We start from the raw sequence: 22,450 nt of genomic DNA, 5'->3' as shown, positions 1-22,450 counted from the left end.
GGACGGCCAAAAGAGTCTAGATGCAAATTACCACTCACCTCTTCCAACGTCCCTGAGCCAGTTTTCCCCAACAGCTATGGGGATAGGGAGGGCAGAGGAGATCTTAAACAAAAGAATTTGGGGGTTCATTTTCCTCCCAGTTTCTGAGTCTTCAGGTAACTTCAAATAGTATTTTCCACCTTTTCTGTACAATTATGAGAATTGAGAAGTGCCTGGGATTTTCTCTGAGTGACAGAAAGACCCTTGTGCAATTCCTGGATTCAAGCAGCTGAAGTTTCAAAAAAAACCAGCAACCGAGAACCATGCTCCCAAATGTCAGAAAAGCCCCAATACTGCTGAGAGAGACTCTGGAGAATTTATGGCTGTGTATGAAAAGGTGCGTACAGGCGCTGCGGATTTGTGGATACTCATTGTGTCAGTACTACCTGGACAAAAATAGACCACTCGGCAAAATGAGGCTGGTCACACAAACTCCAACATCAAGATACCTTAACTGCAGCGCTAAATGTAGTGTAACTCTGGGCGCTATCAATAGCTGAGTTGAGACAACACCCAATGTTTTACAGGGCAAAGTTTGGCTTTGGTTTATATTTTTATGTTGGAGACGTTGCTTATGAAACACAGAATTCCTCCAGGGACAAAACCTAGCTGGTCACAGAGCAACATCTGTCACATATACAAAGGCGCAGGCACACGGTAGCTTGGAATCGGGGAAGGGGGGGGGTTACCTTCAGGGGGTGAGACTAGAAATCATTTCTCACAGCCTGTGATGTTGCTGGTGGAGGCTGAGAAAATGCCTGTCAGACTCAGCTCCACTGGTGTTTGTAGCCTGGTATCTTAAGGCGATGAAGCTCATCTGACCGTGTGATTGCCAGCTTTCTCTCCACACGCTTCAAGTCAGTTTCCCCAGGGTAGTATTGAAGAACCTGCAAGTTTCACCAAAATACGTAGCTGCATAGAGAAGAGGGATCCTGTGGTCCTTACCGAGGAACAGCCTGCAGCATTCAGCCCTTGTGGGTGATCATACAGCTGATACAGGAGAGAGATATTCTGCGTGTTCCACTTTATGAATAGACATCAAAGACCCAAGCGTAAGATGCAAGCCAGTATGGAGCGAGGCCTCACACAGCTGTTTTTTGGGGGCTGTGGATCAGGCCAAAGGCAGATGCATCTCCTTCATATAAGGCATCCAACACCCTTCGATGGGGCATGGCTATTGGAAGCATGAAAAATATTAGCTAGAAATGGAAGTGTGATACGACTCTGGCCAAATCCACTTTTCTCCATCTCCCATGTTCTCCGAGGTATTCAGCCTGCTATTCCCCTCAACCCCTGCCCCTATGTAACCTTACAGTTCTTATAGACAAAAGCATCCAGAGCGATCACCTTGCCGATATCAACAGTGTCTAACTTCTGCCTCCTCATGTGATACCAAGGCTATTTCTTCCCCTGCCATCAGAAGAGGGACAAGGTCAGGAACTATTCTCTCTTCTGAAAAAAGTAGCTAGAGATACCTGCAGAACCTGTGCTCCAGCTAAAGGTCGGACCTCGCACTGCTAGACCTGCAGTGAGGCCAGGACAGAACAGCAAGGGATGTGGCACATGTGCCAGCAAAACTGTGCCACACCGAGATTAGCGCAGCCGCGACTGCAGCACAGGAGAAAAGAGCCTTTGTAAAGGCTCCCTGAAGTAGGACGAGAAGAGCAAGAAACGCCAGGGATTTGGGTTGAGGTGTTCTGATAGAGCGGTGTCTGCTGCGCTGGTGGCAGAGCTCCTTGCTGCTCCAAGAAAAATGCCGCTCTTCTCAGGTGACAGGGGAAAAGTTGTTCCTGGGCACCCCATTTAATAACAAACACGCCAAATGTGCAGAGTAGCCATGTTTATTTGAAAAAAAACTCAAACAACAACCACCCAACAGATCCTGGTGAAAACAGGAGTAATTGCGAAGAGATCAGAAACTCCATGGCCAAGACAGGTATCTCGTTAATGAGGCCTAGCCACAGTATTTGCAACCTTATTTTCCCCTTTCAGCTCCAAGACAGCTCAACATTTAATGGTTTCTTATCTAAAACACTCATTACTGTCCCACTACGTGCTGCTGGGGGGTGTGAGGGATGACATACTTAGCCTTTGCATCAAAGCCATTATGCTGACAGTGCAGTTTCGACTGTCAGGCAGAGATGTTTGGTTTTCCTGGCGCATCTTTTTTTAAACACACTTCAAACAACCTCCCTTCATTTTTCCCCAACAAGATTCAGACGTTCGCACACCCCCCTGTTTTCTACCACCCCTCATGCTGCTTACCTCACTGCAGAATGCGCCAAAGCCTGCAAAAGCATACCATGGGGATTTTTTGTTGGTAATTTACACTCAGAATACATTATTCCACCTCTACATGATACCAATTTGTACCTGATAATAAGCTGGACCTAAGTATTGGGTAGTCATTGCCATAAAGAGCACCTTCCAGGCACAAGAAAGGTTTTGCTGTATAGGTGGGCGAACAGCTGAAGTATCCGCTCTAAGACATAAACTTTGACCCCTGCTGTCCTGTGGGGACCGAAGCTTACAAAAACAATAAATGAAAGGGCAGTAACTGCAATTACTGTTTGTTTCTGGTTAATCGACACATGAATACATAGGCCAGGAAGGGGGGGTGAGCAGGTACTCACAGAGCAGACCCGTGCAGGGCGCCCGGTTACTGAGGGCCTTTCCACATTTATATTGACCAAAACCACTCCTCGCACGGGGACCACCAGAAACCAGGCCCCGCCGGGCCTCGCGCCGGTAACGGCAGGTAACGGGCGGTAACGGCAGGTCACGGGCCGGGGCCCCGCCCCGCACTGAGGAGGGATAAAATGGCCGCCGCGGGTCGGGGTTCCGCCCCCACCTCCAGTAAGCGCTCCGCCCCGCGTCAATCAGGGCGCAGGGCCCGCCCCCTGAGGGCGATTGGCTGAGGCGCCGGAAGTGCTGTGGCGGCCAGGGTAGTGCGCGGTGGGGCTCGGCGTGTGGCAGGTGGGTGAGGGAGCGGCGGTGGCCGTGGCGCTGCCGGGCCGGGCGGGCTCCCCTGCTCCTGGCCTGCCCGCCGCGCTCTTCCGAGCTACTGGCTACCCGCCGGTGCGACTGTTGGTGCACTTCGCCCGCTCCCTCCCACGGCGGCTGCCTGGCTGCCCACCCCCAGCAGCGGTTGCGTGGCCGCCTTCAGCACCCTCCCCTCCTCCTCCTGACGGCCGTTGCGCGGCTGCCTTCAACCCCTCACACCCCCACCGCTCTTTCTGGGATAACTGCCCCACTAAGCTTCGTGCAAGACGTTGGGGAGGGGTTCCCCAGGCCCACCCCGTATCAGTTGCTTGGGCGGGTCTTGGTTGCCCCTGCGCTGCTTCGGTTCCTGAGGCTGTTGGTGTCTTCTCTTTCTTCAGAGGTGCTCCTCTCCACCATGTTTGTCCTGGTAGAGATGACTGACACAGTAAGAATTCCTCCATGGCAGTTTGAAAGGAAACTGAATGATTCCATTGCAGAAGAGCTAAACAAGAAATTGGCCAATAAGGTAAAGTGGGGGTCATGTATAGCTTGAGACAGGCATCATATCATATCCCTGAGCATTTCTTCCTTGTATTTGTTCCTAATGAGATGTGTAGGTGAGGGATCGGAATAGTGTAGATGTGAAGGCCATTCCCAGAGACTGAAATATCAGAGACTAAACAAAGAGACAGCCATCTATCATCTCAAAGGAGACTTTTTTCTAGTGGCTAATGCTGTAATGGGAAGATACTGAGACTCCAGATGGGGCAGAGAAGCATGGAAGAGAAGTGAGAATGGCTGCTGGTTTGTGTGTAGAGTAGCAACCCAAAATGCAGTCTGAAAAACAGATGCAAACGAATCCATCCAGTGGGGGAATTTTTTAAAAAGACCATGTAAATAAATGTAGAACAGTAATACTGGAAGTGAAATTAACATGTTAATAGCTGACTTGATCTGTGCTTAGTATTTGAAATACACTGTGGCAGCAAGTAGTTCATCTTCGGTGCAGAAGATAAAAAAGTGTTCTGTTGTAGACCAGTTCCCCTGTGCAGCCTCTGGGACTGTGATTAGCATACAGCTTTCAGCAAGAGGCAGGTGCAGAAGTCAAAATACGGCTTGTGAACGGAGCTCAAAAGAGCAACCTGAAGTGATCGAGCAGATGATACAGACAGGTTATGAAAAGCAAAACTCTTCGCTTACCCACTAATGACTAGTAGGTGCCTCAAATTTTGTAGGCTGTGAAGCTGTCTCAGAAGTGGCAGAGAAACCAAGAGTTCTCCTTTTCTCTGCCCAGAGCTTATATAAATTAAGATAAAGGCAAGCCTAGAGGCTTCTGAGAGTGTAACTCTAGCAAAAAGTATGTTTAGCCTTTTGACAAGCTGTGGGGCTGGTGAATGATGTCTGAGGGCAACTGTTTACTGTCATGGCAGGTCAAGTTCTCTCACTACTGATGGTTACCCCAATGGTTCTGTTTGTAGCGGTGCTCTTTCCAGTGCCAATGAAAACACATCCTCCCGTAACACTTGAATAAGTTAGGGGTTCCCCTACAATGCAGTGTGGTTAGGGTTGGGGCTCTTGAAGGAGTGTGCCAAAACAGCCTCCCTCCCATCCTGCCGCCCTTCTGTTGATCTTCTTTTGAAAAGGTGTGCACAGTGTATAAATTTGATGGTTTGCTTGATTTAACCTGGTGAGTTGCTGATTTATTGCTTTTTAATGATTTTTTGTCTTTGAGCAGGTTGTCTACAATGTGGGCCTCTGCATCTGTCTGTATGATATCACAAAGCTGGAAGATTCATACATATTCCCTGGAGATGGTGCGTCACATACCAAAGGTATATTCTTGTCCTCAGTTGTGTAGTTTTGCAGAAGGTTAGTGATCTGGAAATGTAAACTGAGTTTAGTTGTTAAGGAAAGTAAATTTAAAGAAACTTCCTGAAGTTCATAGCCTTAAATCTGTTCCTGTTAGGAAGGCAAAAGGAACACGGTAAAAGTCTCTTTCCTTTGCATTTTTTGGACACAAATACAGCTAAATACAAATAGGTACTCCTGTCTGCCTTCTCCAGTAGTCCATCTCTGTTCTACAATTAGAGCCATACGTGTGGGATAAGGAAGGGGTTAATTTAATTTGAAATTATTGGAAATCTGCACATGGAAAATAAGTCGTATTAATTGTTCTGCATTTGTCTAGTATTTTTTTCTTTTTGAAGCTTATTTTCCCTAGCTAGAACGTTGAAACATGTTTCTAAATATAACATTCCTACAGTATTTGATGCTGTTTTCCTAGCTGGAAGTTTTGCTACATTTTTGTTTGAGACTTAGACAGATCTGGTTCAGCATACATTTCTAGTGCCTTTTTTTTTTTTTAAAAAAAACAAAAAATGACTAATTTTTATTACTTTTGACTTTTGGCAAATCTGCCTGAGTAAAAATTGGAAGTACATACAAATTTCATATATTTTTTATAAGTTAAGGTAAGTTTCTTTGAACTGGAAGGAGATGCATTATTTTCTAGCTTCCATTTTCAATGTGGAAACGTAGCTTGAGCAAATGATATGTTTCCCCTTAAAAGGGAACTGGACTGACTGTATGTGGCTGCCCTTGTCTAAATTTTAGCTCAACTCCAACACAACTCGCTCCCTGCAAATAAAAGCTTCTCTAATACTGAAGGAGGGTGTCAGGCTTTCCTGTCAGGCTTGCTTTTATCTCCATTCAGCTGGTTAACTTTGAATTACTCCTTGCACTGAAAACGAGAGAATATATTCTGTCTGAGCTTGGAAAAAAAAGTCTCCTGCTTTCAGAATGTGGGGTAGCCCTCTTTCTGTAATGTACTGCCTGATTTTTTTGTAAAAGAGGAGCACGGAGTATGGACAGCTAAAGTGATGCCAAATTGCTCATAAGCATTGTTTTGCTAAGATTGTCTTAGTATAGCTTTCTTAAAATGTGTAAATTATGTTAGAAACATTATTTTATTTAACCTGGATGAAAAATGCAGTTATGTTAGAGAATCTTATTTACTCTGATAATATTTGATATCAAATATTTCTTTTAAAGAAAATACAGAATTGCCTGCAAAGATAGAAGGGGCAGAAATCTTACAATTTCAGCTGATATCTTGGCCTTGAAGCATTGTGCAGGAGTGCTCAGATCGTAACTAAAGCAGAGGTTGTGCTCCATGTTCTTCGTTTATAGTTCTGTTCTGTGAACTTCAGCTCTCGCACGCTTGAAGAGCAGAGAACAGGAGGCTGCTGACCAACAGCTGTCATAATTCATACCAAACATTTAGGAATCAGAACTCTTATTCCCATTTTTCTATTTAATCAGTGCCAGTAAGGAAATTGTAAAAGAAACTGGCTGAGTATTTTTGAGGACAGATAGGATGTGGGATTTTGTTTTGATGGCTGCCACCCTGTGGATGGATTATAGTTCACTAACATGGACATAACATTAATGATTTGTTTTCTTTTAAGTGCATTTCCGCTACGTGGTCTTCCATCCCTTCCTGGATGAGATTCTGATTGGACAGATTAAAAGCTGCAGTCAGGATGGCGTTCACGGTAAACCCCAGCTTCTAATGTTAGGGACACAGAGCTGCAAAGCAGTTGAGATACTGTGGTTTCAGGATGTACAGTGCGTCTCTAAGCTGGATAAAGATGCTTACTGGCCTCTAGTGCCGCTCTGGTCTGATGGTGGTTGGTAGTTTGAGCCTGGCAGCTTCCCCTGCCCTCATGGTTTTGTCTATACTACCCTTTCCTTTTGTCATTCATGTGCATGCCCAAGAAGAACAGGCAAGCCCATCTGGAGCCTAGACTGGACTCATTTTCTCACTTCAGTTAGCAAAACTTTTTTTTTTTTAAAGTGATAGTATCAGCTTGTGTCAGTCTGATATATCTTCCCTATAGTTCTGTGCAAATTCTTGATCATTTCCTGAACTTGAAAACATGGCAGGGAAACGGCTTTGTGAGCACAAAGTGCTGTTAGATTCGTGGAATACATAATTGATGAGTTGCTTTCCTTTCTTGTAGGAGTCTCCTATGCAAGCGAGTTCCTCTGCTCAGTTGTTAAGTTAGGACGATAAGATTGTTATGGGTGCGTTTGTTGCTGAATTTGGGCATGTCCACTCTCTGATAAAATTCAACATGAAATCTCAAGGGGGAGATGGGGGCTGTTCTAACTTTATAGTGGGTCTTTTTTTAACATGTTATATCTCTGATTTCTAAGCTCTTTTCTGTCACAGACCTCTATAGCATCTGACTCATTTCTTGGAATGCTTTCATTTCCAATCCTGCTCCAAACAGCCTTTTCCTTTCCCAGCGGGCATGAAAACTGTGCCCTCTGTTGCTGTATGTACTTTCAGCTGGGTGGTTGCTCTGCTGCCAGCTGAAATCGAGCATTGTGGCTCAAAGAGTAATTCCTGCGTGATCTCAGACGTCCTTCCTGAAAGAGGAAGGAGGATGAGTCTAGAAATGCATTTTAGGAATCACTGTGGTACATCGTTTGCGAAGAAGCATTTCATTCTTAATCAAATTATTTTCTCCACAGTTTCTATTGGGTTCTTTGATGACATTGTCATCCCACCGGAATCCCTGCAGCAGCCAGCTAAGTTGTATCCTTTGATCACCTTTGATAACTTCACTACTTCATTTCAAAAGATTGTGCAGTGCTGGCCCAACAGGCATTCACTGCTGCAACAATGAAGGTGCTCAGTGGCAGAAGCTAAGCTGTTGTGTCGGGCAAGTCCCGCAGACTGTTATCACAGCTAGACAGGCCTCACGCTTATTAGGTTTTGCAGGATCATTGTACTCGCTGATAGAAATGAATGGCAACGTCCCCTGAACAACCGCACTGTAATCCCTGCCTCTAGTCTTGGCTGCTGCTGAAGACAAAATGCCGTTTTTTCCACATCATGTAATGTCTAGATACACGGTGTGTCTAATATACTTATTTGTTGTAGGTGAGGTCTTCTTGGGTTTGAGGGGTTTGGTTTGAGTTTTTTTGTTGGTTTTTTTGGGGGTAGGGGTAACCCCAACTCTGCCCCGCAGTGGGAAAATCAGAAACAAGACCTGGGCTGCGCAGATGATGAGCTGGGACAGCGCACTGCGGTTTGAGAAATAATTGTGAAAAGGCTTTGAATTGAGTCTCTTCCCAAAACTGTCAGAACGTTATCTGTCAGGTGGAACACTGATCGTTTCCCTCCTTAACCCTTGGTGTGGCCAGCGATGAAGCAGAGCAGGTGTGGGTGTGGGAATATGAGACGGAAGAAGGGGCCCATGACCTTTACATGGACATCGGGGAGGAGATCCGCTTCCGAGTCGTGGATGAAACATTCGTCGATACCTCACCGACAGGTCCGAGCTCTGCAGAGGCCTCCACTTCGAATGCCACAGAAGAAGTCCAGAAGAAAGAGGCGCCCTACACTCTCGTGGTAACTATGTGCACAGTTCGTAGAGCCTTGTGAATGTTGTGGTTTATTCTATGTCTAAAATAGCATCCCTTTCCCAAGGAACTGATGCTTTAAGCTGAGCGTGAAGCAGAGTCACAAAATGAAAGGAGTGGAGAAGGGAAGAAATGAGATTGTTCTAGTGGTGGCTCTGTGTTTGCTGTGTGCATTCATTGGCACACATTGTGGTTGCTGGTGGAGTTCCCCCGGGAGGCTGACTTAAAGCAGACTGTGGATGCAGGATCTGCGGGGTGGGAGCGAGAACACAAGAAGCACGGAGCTGGGAGAACCACACCAAGGTTCACACAGCAGCTAAACAGTCTTTCCCACATGGTGGTTTGGCACAAGACCCACCTGAGCTCAGTGCAAGAGACAGACGGATCTACACTGATGAAAGCTGTGTTTTCTCACAGCTGGAGTATGTTGGGACAGTCAAGAGGTAGAATGGGAAAGTGCTTGATTTTTTCAAGTGTTGAAGGCTTGGTGTAGTGTTGACAAGGTTTAAAGGAGTCTGGGCAAGCTCTGATGGAGGGAAAAAAAAAAAGTGAATACCTCATCCATAACTCAGGGGGGTGAGATTTTATATTTTTATGTATATACTCCTGTGTTCTCTGTGAAAGTTGGTAATTGCACACTCTCCTCCTCTCTGTGAACAGGGATCGATCAGTGAGCCGGGCCTGGGCCTCCTGTCGTGGTGGACAAACAGTTAGCTGCAATCACAGCCCGCTCTGCAGAAAGTCTTTCCGGTGGATGTTTGGGGGATTATGGGATCCTGCTGGTGCTCGTTGCTCCTCTGAAGCTGAATGAGAAATTAGACCTGCCATTCTCTGTTTCCCCTTCAGCTTCCAACCTGCCAGATCGAGACAGTCGCTTTCAAGAAATGTCTTCACTGATCTGTAGAAGTGAATTTACAGGCACAAAAAAGCCTTCAGCACAGCAGCAACAAACTCAGCTGGAGCTTTGGTCTCCTGCCCTGGAGGGAAAACCGGGGAGGTCTTTGCTTGCCTGAATTAAGAAGGGACTTGACTTCAGTGAGTGAAAGCAGGAGAGAGAATGCCTGTCAAGACGGATCACTCCCTTGGGCTGAGAGCTTGATCTCAGAGGGGTAGAAACCTGCCGGTTTTTTGACAGGCAACGGGGAAGAAACAGCAAAAGACTGGAGTTAATAGCGGTGCGGGACTCTGCAGACCTGGAAAACGCTGCTGCTGGGAGGGCAGGGGAGGTGGTGGTAATGTGCTGCTAAGAACGGGAACTTAACCCATGGATGAAATCAACCAAAGAGAACTGGCATGACAGTGGTTTACCCACAAGTGGCTTAGGCTCCGTGAAGATGACCACTGTGGAAGGCTACAGGCTGCTTATTGCGCTGGATGGAAATACTTTACTGGGTAGGCTGTATTTATGTAGAATGAGCTAAACTTTGCAGGAGTTTGATGCAAAATACGTAATTATGAACTGAAACAGACCAAGGCTGCTTTGAGCAAGTTAAATACTTGTTTGTGGGGGTGTGTTAAGACCAGAAATGGAATAAATAGTAAAACCCACACAGCCTGCCTTCCTGTACAATTTGTGGGGAAACTATTAGCTTCCTGCCTAGCAGGAAGGAAAAAAGTTGCCTCCTGCAGTTTTAGCTACTTGGATTTCAAGGCAGACAGTGTTGAGACCAACACTTTGCTCCGCTTTAACAGCCAATAACAAACAATTGCCATCACCCTCCCTGACAGCAGTGAAAGGGAAGGGGGGAACAAAACAAGGAGTAAAATCTATGCAGGGCCCGTTGCCAAGCCAGTGATGCTGCACATAATTACAAAGCCAGCCACGTTTGGCAGGAAGGGACTATAATTCCCTGGGATAGCGGGTCTGCTTAACCTCTAACTGGGAAAACAAAGCCTGAGTCACCAGTGCCCTCCCTGCAGCGCTGTTAGAACCCCTTAATTCTGAACTGTTATTCCTGGTGCATTGCCCTAATTAAAAGGGAGCCTAGAATTCTTTAGGTTCACATAGTAACTGAGGTCCATCTGCACAGACAATAAGCCTACTGAATGCCAGCTACAGAGCGGTAGCGCTCAGACATGCAATCAGCAAGACACGGTGGAAACAAAGTGTTTGCAGAACACCCCCCAGCTGTTTGTAAAGGTGGAAATTTGGGTGAAGGCGGTTAGAGCCTCACCAGCCAGAGAGGCTGCCACCCAGACTCTGTCCAGGGGCAGGAATCAGCCCAGGTACCTCCAAGGAGCTCTTGTTCTCAGTTCCCATTTCACAGGGTCGGAGCTCTCAGGAGCATAGCGAGGTGGTAGCTGTGTGGTTTTACGTGCCGATCTAATGAGATACTCCTCAACATCACTCTCCTGCTGTGGAGAAGGCAAGCTGTGCTTGAGGAAACTACTTTACTGCACAAGCATGTAAATCACTTATTCCTTGCAGGTTTGTCATTGCTACAGTAGTGTCGCTGTCACCCTAGACAGGAACATAGTTGGGAGGGTGGTGATAGCCATGAGTGTTGCCCGCAGTAAGTTGATGTCAAGGGGTAAACAGTGCAAGCCAGCTGTGAGGGCTCTTTTTTTTACCACGTGTTTTTGTGCATAGCAATGATTTACAGCATAATAACTGGGCAGGTACCATCTCGTATCTCCAAGAAGTTCTTTCCCACCCTCCCAGTGCCAGGGGAAGTGGGGGCTGAAGAGCAGGATTGTGAATATAATGACACAAGGCAGAAGAGATGGTCACATTCTTTATTTTCATTTTCATTCTTTAGCCATCAGTAAAGTGAATGGGCAGAAAACAACCAACTGAGCAGACAAACCCACCTTAGCCGGTTATTTCCAAATATAAATAACTGTGGGACAACTGAAATTGAGCCAAAATAGAAAAAGGGAGCTGGGGGGAGTTTAAAAGACAAAAGTAAGCTTAGCTGCACTCCCTTTTCATAGTGTCAGTGAAGAGGAAGTGCCATAACAAAAAGGAAGCTATGGTTACATTTGATCAGACATTTATTCCAACAGTAGGCATGGAATTGCACTTTCATGAAAAATGCCAAAGCTGAATCGAGTCCAGTGCACGGGGGGCATCGTGCGCACTTAGCTTGATTTCTGCTGCAGCTCCTTCATTCTGTTCAGGGCACTGCCAGCCTGAAACCACTCGATCTGCGACTCGTTGAAGGTGTGGTTCAGCATGATTGTTTCTTGGCTCCCATTGGGATGCTTGATGATGCATTTCAGAGGCTAAAGGGAGAAGACAGGCTTTATTTCCTCCTCCCCCGTTTCAAGGCAGCAAGTTAACTGAAGCTTCTCACAGGAAAATTCTGACATGTTTTTAAAGGGTTGAAAATGGAATATTATAGCTCAGGGTGGGTCTTAGCACAGAAGTGGGGGTGCAGTTCCTTCTAGGGAGCACGCATGCTTAAAGCAACAACTCCAGAAATTCAGAATGTCGCGCCAGGGTTTCTCATAACCGTTCAGAATAACCTGATCTGGTTCTGACTTGCTGTCTAGCCCCCCCAGACCACTGGTGCGGTGTCTCATCTGGCCGGCAGGGTCATTGCATCTGCCCAGGCCCCGAGGACACAGCTCTCGATGCTGATCCCCATCACTGCCACATCCCTGCCCCGCCAGACTCAATGACAACAGTCCCGGTTACCTTTCCAGGCGCGAAGTCTGCCAGCCCCACAATGCTTAGCTTGTCCACAGGATGAATCTTGTTGTAGTCCGCTGGATCAGCGAAAGTGAGGGGCAGCAGGCCTTGCTTCTTCAGATTGGTTTCTGCGGAGAACAAACCACCAAGCGTGACTGTAACAACGTGCTGCAGGGGATGAGGATTGCCTTCTGGCTGCCCAGTGCTTCTCAGAGTAGTATTCTGGCAACAACTACTATCTTTGGAGCAAAATCAGCGTATCCACTGGTTGTGGCATATCTAATTAGATCTGTAACAGGATTCCTGACCAGAGGGACCGTGGGATCTCTGCCCATAGGTGGTGAGCCCTGCGGCAAGGTGAACACCCCTTCCTCCCAAAACACATACATCCTCTTTACACACCTCACAGGGGAAGTGCGACTCACCGTGGATCCTGGCAAAGCTCTTGGTGATGATCACCCTGCCCCCCAAGTGACGTGGCTCCAACGCCGCGTGCTCCCGGCTTGATCCCTCACCGTAGTTTTCATCCCCAATAACTGCCCATTTGACACCCATTTTCTGCAACAAAAGAGACAGATGTATATTTCTGCAGTCACCCAAGCGAGGAATTAACAATAAACACCCACCCAGGCACCTAACTTCAGTGCTACCCTACTGACATTGCTGTGCTACAACACCTTCTCCCAGAAGGCTCCCTTTGGTTCTGAGGAAGGCCAAAAATAAAGGAATTAAGTGCTTCACAGCTGTTAGGCACTGCCAGCCTTCGCTAACGAGGGCTGAGGAGGATTGCCCTTGAGACCCCGAGCAAATCCTTGTTCACACCAGCCATGATCTCTGCTCCACTGAAAGCAATACAGAAAACTTTAACTTTTATCTACTGGAAGAATCAATCCGAGATCACGGCCAAGTCTTAAAGAATGAAAGGGACGAGTTTAGAATTTATTTAAACATTAGACTAGTCATGCGTGAACACTCCAGGAGGTGAGATTTATCTGCAATCTGATGACACCCGTGCCTTGCAGAGCCTAAAGGACTTCTTCCCCTTTCATCTATGATTTCTGGTCCACTCTGGGTCACACGCTTCTCCTTCCTCTTCCCTGTAGCAGGTAGGGAGAGAATCTCCTACAGGAACTGCCATCATCAGAGTAATTCCCAAGAAAAAGCCTCAACGCTGAGTGAATTCACAGCTGCTGTAACTTGAGAGCAGGAGGGTGACATCCTCAGTCTTGGTACAGACCGCCCAAACTGTAAACATCCTCTCAAAATAGATGCGTCAGGGGAAAAATCTCACCTTGTAGTAACGGGCTGTGTCTGGGACTGGCCCAAACTCCTGGGTTAATGCATTCCTCACAGAGTTGGCTTTGCCATTTTCAATGTTGATGGCACCGATGAGCAGGTTGTTGGAGATGTTGTCCAGGTGGCCACGGAACTTGAGCCACGGTCCGGCTGCAGAAATATGGTCAGTGGTGCATTTCCCTTTTACCTAAAGGGTAATAGAAGAGAAGAACGTCTTAGGATGGATCCGTGACTTGACCTTTCCTCAACTCTTTTTATCATGAAATATCTTCACATCTCTCTTTAAAGGCGCAAACCCAAGACAGTTGCATCTGTTACAGACTCAAGGCACTCCAAAGCAGAACACAGTGGTCATTTTGCATGTTTTTGGGTAGGAAGAACATCCCTGTTCCAAGGGGAAATTACAAAAATGAGCTTAGCCATGACATTTCCTGCTGTGTCCTCACTTCCCTCAGCAGCAGGTTCTTCAGGTACAAAAAGCAATTAATTCTTTCCTGCTACAGCTCAGCCTCCCCTGCTGGGGGAGTTCAGCAACAAGCCAAGTGTTTCTGATCTGCACATAAGCCTTTTCAGCTTGTAAGAACAGAATTCCCAACCAGACATAATGGCCTTCCAACAGGTAAGTCCCAAAATGCTTGCAAAGGAATTATGTGTGTCAAAAACTCGAGCACAGCTCAGTATGGCCCTTGGGAATCCCCACAACTCTCTGCCACTGAGAATCAGCAGTGTTCCTGAAGGTCAATTCCTATGGGATTGCATTTCAGAACCCATCACTGAATTAACTGAAGTTTTCATCCTGTTAACTCACCACAGGCAGTGAGGAGAAAGCCATGTCTTCATTAAGAGACTGAAATGCAATGTTTATTGTGAAGTAATTTCTCTTTCTATAAAATGGGAAGAGAACACACATACTGATGGATAAGAAGTTCCTAACGACCTCATTTCAGACAAAATGCTTCTTAGAACGGTCAGGTATTAGAGACGCTAATTAAAGAACCCATCCACCTTTCTGCTGCAGGTTTTAAGTGGGAGAAGCTCTGCAGACTGCATGGCATGGGTAGGATCATATTACATGGTCTAGCAAACTTCATTTTTCATGGTATTAGCTAACCACTAGCCCAAAGGGGAAAAGTTTCTTAGTTTAATACAAAGAAGTAAAACACCTGGAAGAAAAGAAGGAAAGAAGATTCTTGCTTCACTTTCCACACCAATGCGTTTGTAAGGGAGGGAATCACAGACAGCTCAAAGGCACATCTGAAGCTTCTAGCAATTGATGTGCAAACCCGTTTGAGGAATCCTACCATAGCTGATATTCCCCCACTTTGCTCCTGACCTTAATGAGGATCAGCATGTCTTCTAGATCCTTGCCGTCCCACTTATCGAAGGGCTCAAGAAGCTGGAGGCGCTGGCTGGTGGGGCTCACATCCACATGCTGCCCACTGCCATCCTTGGGAGGGTACTGATAGGTGTCCTGGCCTGGGTCAAACTCCTTCCAAAGAAGAAAGGAGAATCATCAGCCGCAGCCATCCCCAACAGCACATGAAGAGAATAAGCCAATACAGGCAACTGCACCCATTCTAGCTTTAAGGAAGAGGCCAGTGCATGAAAGCTCCCTTACTACATATAAAACCCCACTAGTGACAGGCCTTCCCCCCCTCTGTCTTCAGATGAAGCAGTTACCAGCTTGGGCAGCTCATCTGCATCAGGTGCTTCTAGTTTAAACTTCTTCCCATCTGCTCCTGTCAGGTAATCTGTCTCAGGGTTAAATTTTAGAGTGCCAGCAATGGACAGGGCTGTGACAATCTGAAAGAAAAAAATTACAAATTTATAGGCATATTCCACCCCACCCCCCCATTTGAAAGTCTCATGCCTAACAGTCTCAAAGCCAGCAGCCAAACTACAGACCAAGCTATACCGGGTCTCTTCTGCAGGCAGACGAATTGGCTCCCAAGACACCCTGAACTATCCCAGAACCTTCCTCTGGCTGTCTCTTACCTCCGGAGAGGTCACAAATGCATGAGTCTCAGGATTGGCATCATTGCGACCTGTGAAATTCCGGTTGTAGGATGTAACTATTGTGTTTTTCTCTCCTTTCTTGATGTCCTTCCTGTGAAAGAAACAAACACGGTCATCAAATCCAAAGGGAATATTGCTTCTAGATGTCTTGCTGCTAAAATCCCCCAGCTTGGTTTTGGTAGCTATCACTATCTTTTGGCAACATGAATAGGTGCCTGAAAACGTTTTCCTGCCCTAAGGAGAGACTAAAAACCAAGAACGGTGCAAAACCAAGTCAGACGCTGATTCCTGGAGCAGTTCTCCTAGCCCATGTTGTGCACTGTTCAACTCTCTAAACAATAATCAACTAAGTACATAGCCTTTGGACATCCCACCATTAGCAATGACAAAGCCATATAAGATTACCTCCCATCCCTTCTGTTGGGAATTTTCCTCCCTGTCACTCCAATGGATGAAGTTGGACCAATTCACTTTTCCTATTTTAAAATGATCATAGAAACTGCAGTCCACCCTCTCACAGATAACAAATCTCTCTCCCCATTTTTGTCTCCTTTCAGAAGCCTACAGGTGTGGCCAAATTTGTGGCCACTCCTCAGCTTCATTCATCTAAAGCCTCAGTATAAATCTACAGTCTTTCACTCCTCCTCCAATGCATATCAGACAGCCACAGCCAATGAATTTTTAAGCATTTACTTTTAATTTCCAGTGTGTTATATTTACAATCAAATTTGGCTTCAAAGAGCACTTTAGGAGCTAAAAGACACAAAGCTAGTGTAAGGTCTGTCTTTCACTTTACCTGTCCCACTGGCCAATGCATGGCCCACAAGCGTTGGCAAGAACCAGCCCTCCAACATCTCGCAGGATTTGCGCCTGAGGGCAGAGAACAATTTTGTTACTAGTAGAAAGAATGGAATACGTTTCTGAGTTTGCTTTTTCAGGGGAAGAGGACACTCATCTTCTAACAGAAAGTACCAAGCCTAAGAAAATTCCCCTCCTTCTTTCACTTGCAAGTTTTGAGTCACTCTTATAAATACATGGGGTTTAATCCCAGTAAAGATGTATATTAACACTGGGAAAGAGCACAAGATGACTTGCCGTGATGTTCCCATTCTCTCCCTGCTTCAAATTGAGCAGCTACTCGCAGATATTTGACTGACGGGCAGTGTCTGGTCTGATTAATATCCTACGCACTTCCTGTCTGTGTAAGGAGAGAATTGGTGAAAGTGCAGGCAAGTGTATGTGTCTGCTCAGTCATTCAGCAAACGATTCAATTAAGAGGGCAGCTGTTAAGGAAAGGCATGACTGTGGACTTGGCTGGAGGAGGGATTAAGCATTGGCTGGACATATCCACGTGCCACACTGTGACAGCATCTAACATTTACTAAACGTTAGGACTAGTTAAAACATAATTTTGACAGGACAAGATGACATGGGCACAAACTTGAATGTAAGAAGTTCCACCTAAACATGAGGAGGAAATTCTTTACTTTGAAGGTGGCAGAGCACTGGAACAGGCTGCCCAGGGAGGTGGTAGTCTCCTTCTCTGGAGACATTCAAAACCCGCCTGGAGAAGTTCCTGTGCAACCTGCTCTAGGTGGACCTGCTTTGGCAGGGGGGTTGGACTAGATGATCTCCAGAGGTCCCTTCCAACCCCATGTGATTCTGTACAGAAAAAGGGAGAAAGTAGGTGATTCCTCTACAGAAACAATCCTCAAATCAAATAATGAGTTTTGCCATAAGTTTGGTCTAAAATGGGAACCACCTTCTGAAAAAGGGCTTGCTCACATCCTAAACTATTATTAAATGAGAAAACTGGATTGCAGGTGGATGCTAGCCCTTCGTCAGCCATGGCCATCCGCAGAATCCCAGGAGCATGAGGCATCCCTTGCTATGCACGCTGTTATCTCCTCAGGGCCTCAGTTCCCGATAACTGTCTCAGTTCTGTCTGGTTTCAATTCCATTCTTATACACCCAGGTAGTAAAGCTATCAGGTCAAAAAAGTGTAAAGGTGACAGTAGGACCCCCAGGCTGGTTACTACATCAGTAATTGTACCTCTAGTGATATGCGAAGACAAAGTTTAAGAGGTTTCCATTAGTTACCTCTGGACTCCTGAGTACTGTTTGAAAGAGCGTTTAACACTTACTGTTTGGAAGTGTAAAGAGCAGCCATACTCACATAACCGTCTCTTTCAATGGTGGCACGGATCTGCTCTGAGCCTGGTGTGATTGTGAACTTAGATTTGCACTTCAATCCATGCGCTAGTGCCTGTTTGGCCACTGCTGCAGAGCGCCCCATGTCCTCATAGCTGGAGTTGGTGCAGCTGCCAATCAAGCCTGTGGTGTTTGACAGAAACAGGGAGGTGGTTATTGCAGCCGTGGTTCTAGGAAACTTCTCCCTGACTCATCTCTCAGCAGAAAAAACAAGGGACAACCACCTTTTCTGTCAACAAGGAATCTGAAACAGTTTCAGGTACTAACACTGCCAAGCCTCCCAGCAATATGCTGCAGTCACAATCAATTCTTCGTCCCGCTTCGGGGGTTGCACAGTCAGAACACACTACCTGGTCACTAGTCTGGTTATTGTTTTACAATGTCTGAGCGTCACCTACTTGCACTTTGGTTAAGCAAATTACTAGAGAGAGGTATTGTTCCACAAAGACAGAAAAGGCAAGATGACAAGAAATGGAGAAATGATGAAAAGAAAGCATCCTTTATTACAGTATGAAGACCACATGAGGACATACTGTATCATCCTGACAGCATTCTGGTGCTAACCAGCAAAAAATACATTCTCTTTGGGTTACAGCTGCTCTTGACCCTATTTGTAACACCATTGAATAACACATTTTCCCACCTGGGATGTGGCATTTATAATGTATTTACATTCTTTTCATTCCTCAAGTGAGCAATACTTGAGAAGCCAGCCAACAGGTTACCACCCCACAAGTGAGTATATAAATATCCAAGCCTGCTCTTTAGGAAAGCAAGTACAAACTTTATTATGTCCCGAGAGCTCAACAGCCAACTGCTGGGAGGACTGACAACCATGCTCCTGACAGATCTTTGCACGGACAAATCCATGCAATGGACTGTTAACAACATTAGGTTAACATCCCTGCCAACCCAATCCTTCAAAAGTTTCCGAGAAGAAAAAAAAAAAAACAAACTTGTCTGCCTCTTGAGATTAAAAACCCTCCAGCTATCCCAGATCTCATCCCACACACCTGGCCCAGGCAGTCACTACTCTTCCCAGTAAATACTATGGCCATGAACAGATGACACTGCAGCAAAGTCAAAGGACATACAGCAGTAATAAAGGATTAGATCCCAAGCTATGTGGCCAACCGCTTATCCCAAGACTGCAACATTTATGCCACAAGGATGAAGACAGAGGAAAGAGCAAATGCTACCCACCAACTCTGATATCAACAGGCCAGCCCTCCTTTTCTGCCACAGCACCAATATCTGACACAGGGTGCGCCAGGTCTGGTGTGAAAGGTCCATTGATATGCGGTTTCAGCTTTAAGAAACAGTGACAAAGTCAGAAGTTACAGTAGCCAAGAAAAACCCCCAAACACAGCAGCAAAACAATTCCTTTCATAGAGCTATCTGGAAGCTGTTTAAATAGGATTCTCCTACACAAACACCAGAGCAGGAGCTGTCGTGAAGCAGATGTGTTTTTCATATGTTCTAGCACAGCACCAGGGGTGTTGCATCAAACTCCTAGCTTGGTCCTCATTCACACAAACCAGAGTCACATCACAACATCCAAGATGGCAAGCAGGAAGCCTTACCTCACTGAGGTTGATTTCTATCACCTGGTCATACTGACAACCAGAATCTGGTACCAAGTGTTGCTGGAATTCATCTGCCAGTGCAGCTATGTCTGGAATAATAAAGGAGGGAGATGTGAAAAGTGCAACGAATAAAAAGGCAAAGAAAAAGCTTGGAACAGCTAAATGCAGGGGAACCACCATATACTTCCCTAGCCACTTCATCTACAGATTCCCTGCTTGTATCAGATGATGTGTGGGACCATGCCAGGTCAGAAGTCACATCAGACACCACTGTAGAAGGATGCTGCTCCCAGAATACACCTTCACTTGACCCCACACTCCTGCCCACTTCAATCCCTAAACCCTCTTACCAGCTCGTCCAGTCTTGCTCAAGTATTTCTTCATCCTTGCATTGTAAGGGAAGATAGACGTGGTAGCTCCGATTTCAGCCCCCATGTTACAGATCGTTGCCATTCCTAGAGAAGTGGGAGAAGAGACCATAGGGTCAATGAGAAAATCCAAGGCCATCCAATTGTCCGAAAGTCAGTCCACGGAAAAGACAGCAAAGCCAAGAGGGATCAGGGCATTAGTCACAGAAACTAAATTCCAGAGCAGAGAGGACACACTGACTACATAATGGCTGGCTCAGCCCCAGACATTTCTGATCGATACAGTGCCTGCGACCAGACTTTTCTGCAAGGAAGGGAGCTGAAAGCTACACTGATTCTTACAGATACTGGAAGGGATGACAGAGAACCCCCCATCTGCGCCGAGCACCAAATATATTTACAGCAGTGAGCAGTGGCTCTGCTATCTGCAATGAGTGTTCTGTCCCTCCCTACAATCTCATTTATCTGTACTGGAAGAGCCAGAAATTTGTGAGAAATTTAATGGATTGAATAAAAAGCTTCCAGTGACAGAACGCAGTAAACTCCCTCCCCCCGTTTGCTCATGGCTCTGGGATCATCCATGCCTTTCAACGACACAGCAATGAAGCTGTAAAGATGCTGTTTTACCTTTAATGAGCTAGAAGCAGATAGCACAGGTCAAGTTCCTCTGATTTCACAGAAGAAAAATCCCAAATAGCTCTCAGTTTGTAAAACTAAATATTCCAAGTTGTAGCCATGCAAATGGAGAGGAGAAGATCAGCTTAAAGGCTACACTTCAAGCCAAAGAACGGGACACTTTTTGTAATTTGGTCCTAATTAGTACCACTACAGACAACTGCAATTTTCACTTGTTCAAATTCAGCACCCAAGACCCACAATTACCTAATGTAAGACTGCATGTTACAAACTGCTGCTTTCTGGTCTCCCCTCTGCCCCGCTTTTCTAAAAAGCTTTTTCTTTAGCAGCTGTCACAAATGCACCCCCTTCAACCTGTTTCTTTCCTCTATCCACTGCCTATTTTGGGCTGAAATGAAAATGTCATCCTTTATCTTTGACATCTCCATCCTCTAAGCATACGCCGGAATACCTCCATGCTTACTCTTATCCTGACGCGCCATCTTACGGGATTCTTCACAATTAACCAAAGTCGGAAAATTTAATGGAGAGAGGTCACTTTTTCACCTAGAGGGAATGCTATCTTGTTACACCACTCTCACCCACTCTCCCATTTTGCTGTGTACTAATCGCCTGGCCAGGTTATGGGAGAACACTTAGTACTTCTTGCCTGATTCCCTTCCCAGCTTCTACAGACAACTCAACACCCAGCTCCAACAACAATCTGCTCAGATAAGATATTTGTGTTGTCTTACCCGTGCAAGAGATTGAATCCACACCAGGCCCATGGTATTCAATGATGGCGCCTGTCCCACCCTTGACAGTGAGGATGCCAGCCACTTTCAGGATCACGTCTTTAGGAGAACTCCAGCCTGAAAGCTTGCCCGTCAGTTTTACACCAATAACCTAAGAAACATCAATGGGGAAAAAAAAAAAAAAGTAAAATACTGACACCATTTCCTTTCAGCAGTGAAAACAATTCCTTTGAACTTTTCCTAAGAATCTGAGTGGTCACAATACCAAAAAGGACAAAATCCTGAAGTATCAGAAAATGTGCACAAGGGCTGAGAGCACAAACACAACTGTTATGGAGATCATTACTCACTGATCTCTCTCAGTCCCTGAATGAAAGAGCTGGAAATGGAAACTCAGAACTACCAATGAATCATAGCCCAGCTGTTTGAGCCACTGTGTGATTACAAACAAGACTGTAATGGTATATAGTGTCTTATACATGTAGTGCCTGAAAATCAACATTTCTTACACATCTTGTATCTCACCCTTCACATTGAAGATTAGTATTCCTTCTGTTCCTACCTTTGGGCATTTGAGCTCCCAAGGGATTCCTGCCATGACATCTACAGCATCAGCTCCACCTACACCAATGCAGATTCCTCCTAAGCCTCCTCCATTGGGGGTGTGTGAATCTGTGCCAATCAGCATAACCCCAGGGTAGGAGTAATTCTCCAGAATGATCTGAAAACAAAAATAGATTGTTTGCTTGCTTGTTTGTTGGGAAAGAAGGGGGGAAGACACCAAGAAAGAAAACAAGAGCTTAGATCAGTTTGCATTTGCAGATTTCAGTAGCAAGAAAGTAACAGAATTTAGTTTGGACTGGAAATTCACTTCTGCTTCAAACTCCTTGTGGAGAATGTAACAACAGAATGAGGTACCAAGTCTCAGCCCCAGGATCCTTGCTTATCCCAGGATAGTAAGAAAACTTAGAAAGTTACCTCCATTTTTACACTGGAAGACTCCTTCCTTCCAGATTAGGCTTTTGCTATGGTGCCACCTTTGTTTGGGCTCAAGAGTCTGCCCCTTAGTCTCCACACCCTTAATCAACTGCTGAGCAAGTCAGTTCTCCTATCCAACACCAGCGAGATCTTTCATAGTCTTTATGCTCCCATAGCAGAAGAATGATAACAGGCTCATCCAATCCGTGCTGCCAGCCAAAAATTAATCCCACAGAAGAATCCCTCACAAACACACCAAGAGGCTGCACTTCACTTTTTCCTACTGTTGATTCCACACAAGACTCTTCAAGTATTAACAAAGCCACAAAACAGTTCTTCAATGAAAAATGATGAGTTTTCTACGGTAGCAACACAGTAGAGAACTCAAGCTAACGAACTTTTCACTGCATATGTGCCATACCAACATTATGGACAGCCTTCCTGGGAAGCACAGAATTCACAGCACGTGCATCACAGAACAGCTGGAATAGAACTAAGGTGGCACTTCTATTGAGAAGACCAAGGCTTTGCTTCTAG

The 22,450-nt window shown here is 45.8% G+C and overlaps 2 protein-coding genes across 4 annotated transcripts in view; one reads left to right on the top strand and one right to left on the bottom strand.

Moving 5' to 3' along the window:
• Nucleotides 1-2,972: 2,972 nt before the first annotated feature.
• Nucleotides 2,973-10,001, top strand: POLR3H (RNA polymerase III subunit H). 2 transcript variants are annotated; one of them, XM_074168068.1, is made up of 7 exons: nucleotides 2,973-3,015; nucleotides 3,420-3,547; nucleotides 4,757-4,853; nucleotides 6,489-6,575; nucleotides 7,561-7,624; nucleotides 8,236-8,443; nucleotides 9,115-10,001. In XM_074168068.1, exons 2-7 carry the CDS (start codon nucleotides 3,437-3,439, stop codon nucleotides 9,166-9,168), a joined length of 621 nt encoding a protein of 206 aa, XP_074024169.1. In that variant the 5' UTR covers nucleotides 2,973-3,015; nucleotides 3,420-3,436; the 3' UTR covers nucleotides 9,169-10,001. The 2 variants fall into 2 exon arrangements, with proteins under 2 accessions (XP_074024169.1, XP_074024170.1); XM_074168069.1 differs by lacking the exons at nucleotides 2,973-3,015; nucleotides 6,489-6,575 and having other exon boundaries at nucleotides 3,437-3,547; nucleotides 9,115-9,168.
• The window catches only part of ACO2 (aconitase 2), a 22,816-nt gene continuing 10,360 nt past the window's right edge, over nucleotides 9,995-22,450 (bottom strand). The window contains exons 5-18 of one of the 2 annotated variants that reach the window (XM_074168066.1): nucleotides 21,498-21,656; nucleotides 20,936-21,086; nucleotides 19,548-19,652; nucleotides 19,195-19,286; nucleotides 18,815-18,920; nucleotides 17,577-17,734; nucleotides 16,197-16,270; nucleotides 15,380-15,491; nucleotides 15,065-15,187; nucleotides 14,718-14,873; nucleotides 13,380-13,571; nucleotides 12,514-12,646; nucleotides 12,095-12,216; nucleotides 9,995-11,679 (exon numbers count right to left, since the gene is read on the bottom strand). In XM_074168066.1, the coding sequence (XP_074024167.1) occupies nucleotides 11,536-11,679; nucleotides 12,095-12,216; nucleotides 12,514-12,646; nucleotides 13,380-13,571; nucleotides 14,718-14,873; nucleotides 15,065-15,187; nucleotides 15,380-15,491; nucleotides 16,197-16,270; nucleotides 17,577-17,734; nucleotides 18,815-18,920; nucleotides 19,195-19,286; nucleotides 19,548-19,652; nucleotides 20,936-21,086; nucleotides 21,498-21,656 (1,827 nt within the window). In that variant the 3' untranslated portion in view covers nucleotides 9,995-11,535. The remainder of the gene's footprint in view (nucleotides 11,680-12,094; nucleotides 12,217-12,513; nucleotides 12,647-13,379; nucleotides 13,572-14,717; nucleotides 14,874-15,064; nucleotides 15,188-15,379; nucleotides 15,492-16,196; nucleotides 16,271-17,576; nucleotides 17,735-18,814; nucleotides 18,921-19,194; nucleotides 19,287-19,547; nucleotides 19,653-20,935; nucleotides 21,087-21,497; nucleotides 21,657-22,450) is intronic. The other variant, XM_074168067.1, reaches the window with a different exon arrangement.

This window comes from Numenius arquata, chromosome 2, assembly GCF_964106895.1.
Source record: "Numenius arquata chromosome 2, bNumArq3.hap1.1, whole genome shotgun sequence".
NCBI classification, from domain to species: domain Eukaryota; kingdom Metazoa; phylum Chordata; class Aves; order Charadriiformes; family Scolopacidae; genus Numenius; species Numenius arquata.
This window is presented reverse-complemented; position numbering and strand designations above follow the sequence as displayed.

Bases quoted from the DNA above. Each gene is read 5' to 3' on its own strand.
- POLR3H (XM_074168068.1), top strand. From the start codon at position 3,437: ATGTTTGTCCTGGTAGAGATGACTGACACAGTAAGAATTCCTCCATGG. The intron at 3,548-4,756 runs GTAAAGTGGGGG...GTCTTTGAGCAG, and splicing joins ACAAGAAATTGGCCAATAAG to GTTGTCTACAATGTGGGCCT. The intron at 7,625-8,235 runs GTATCCTTTGAT...TGGTGTGGCCAG, and splicing joins CTGCAGCAGCCAGCTAAGTT to CGATGAAGCAGAGCAGGTGT.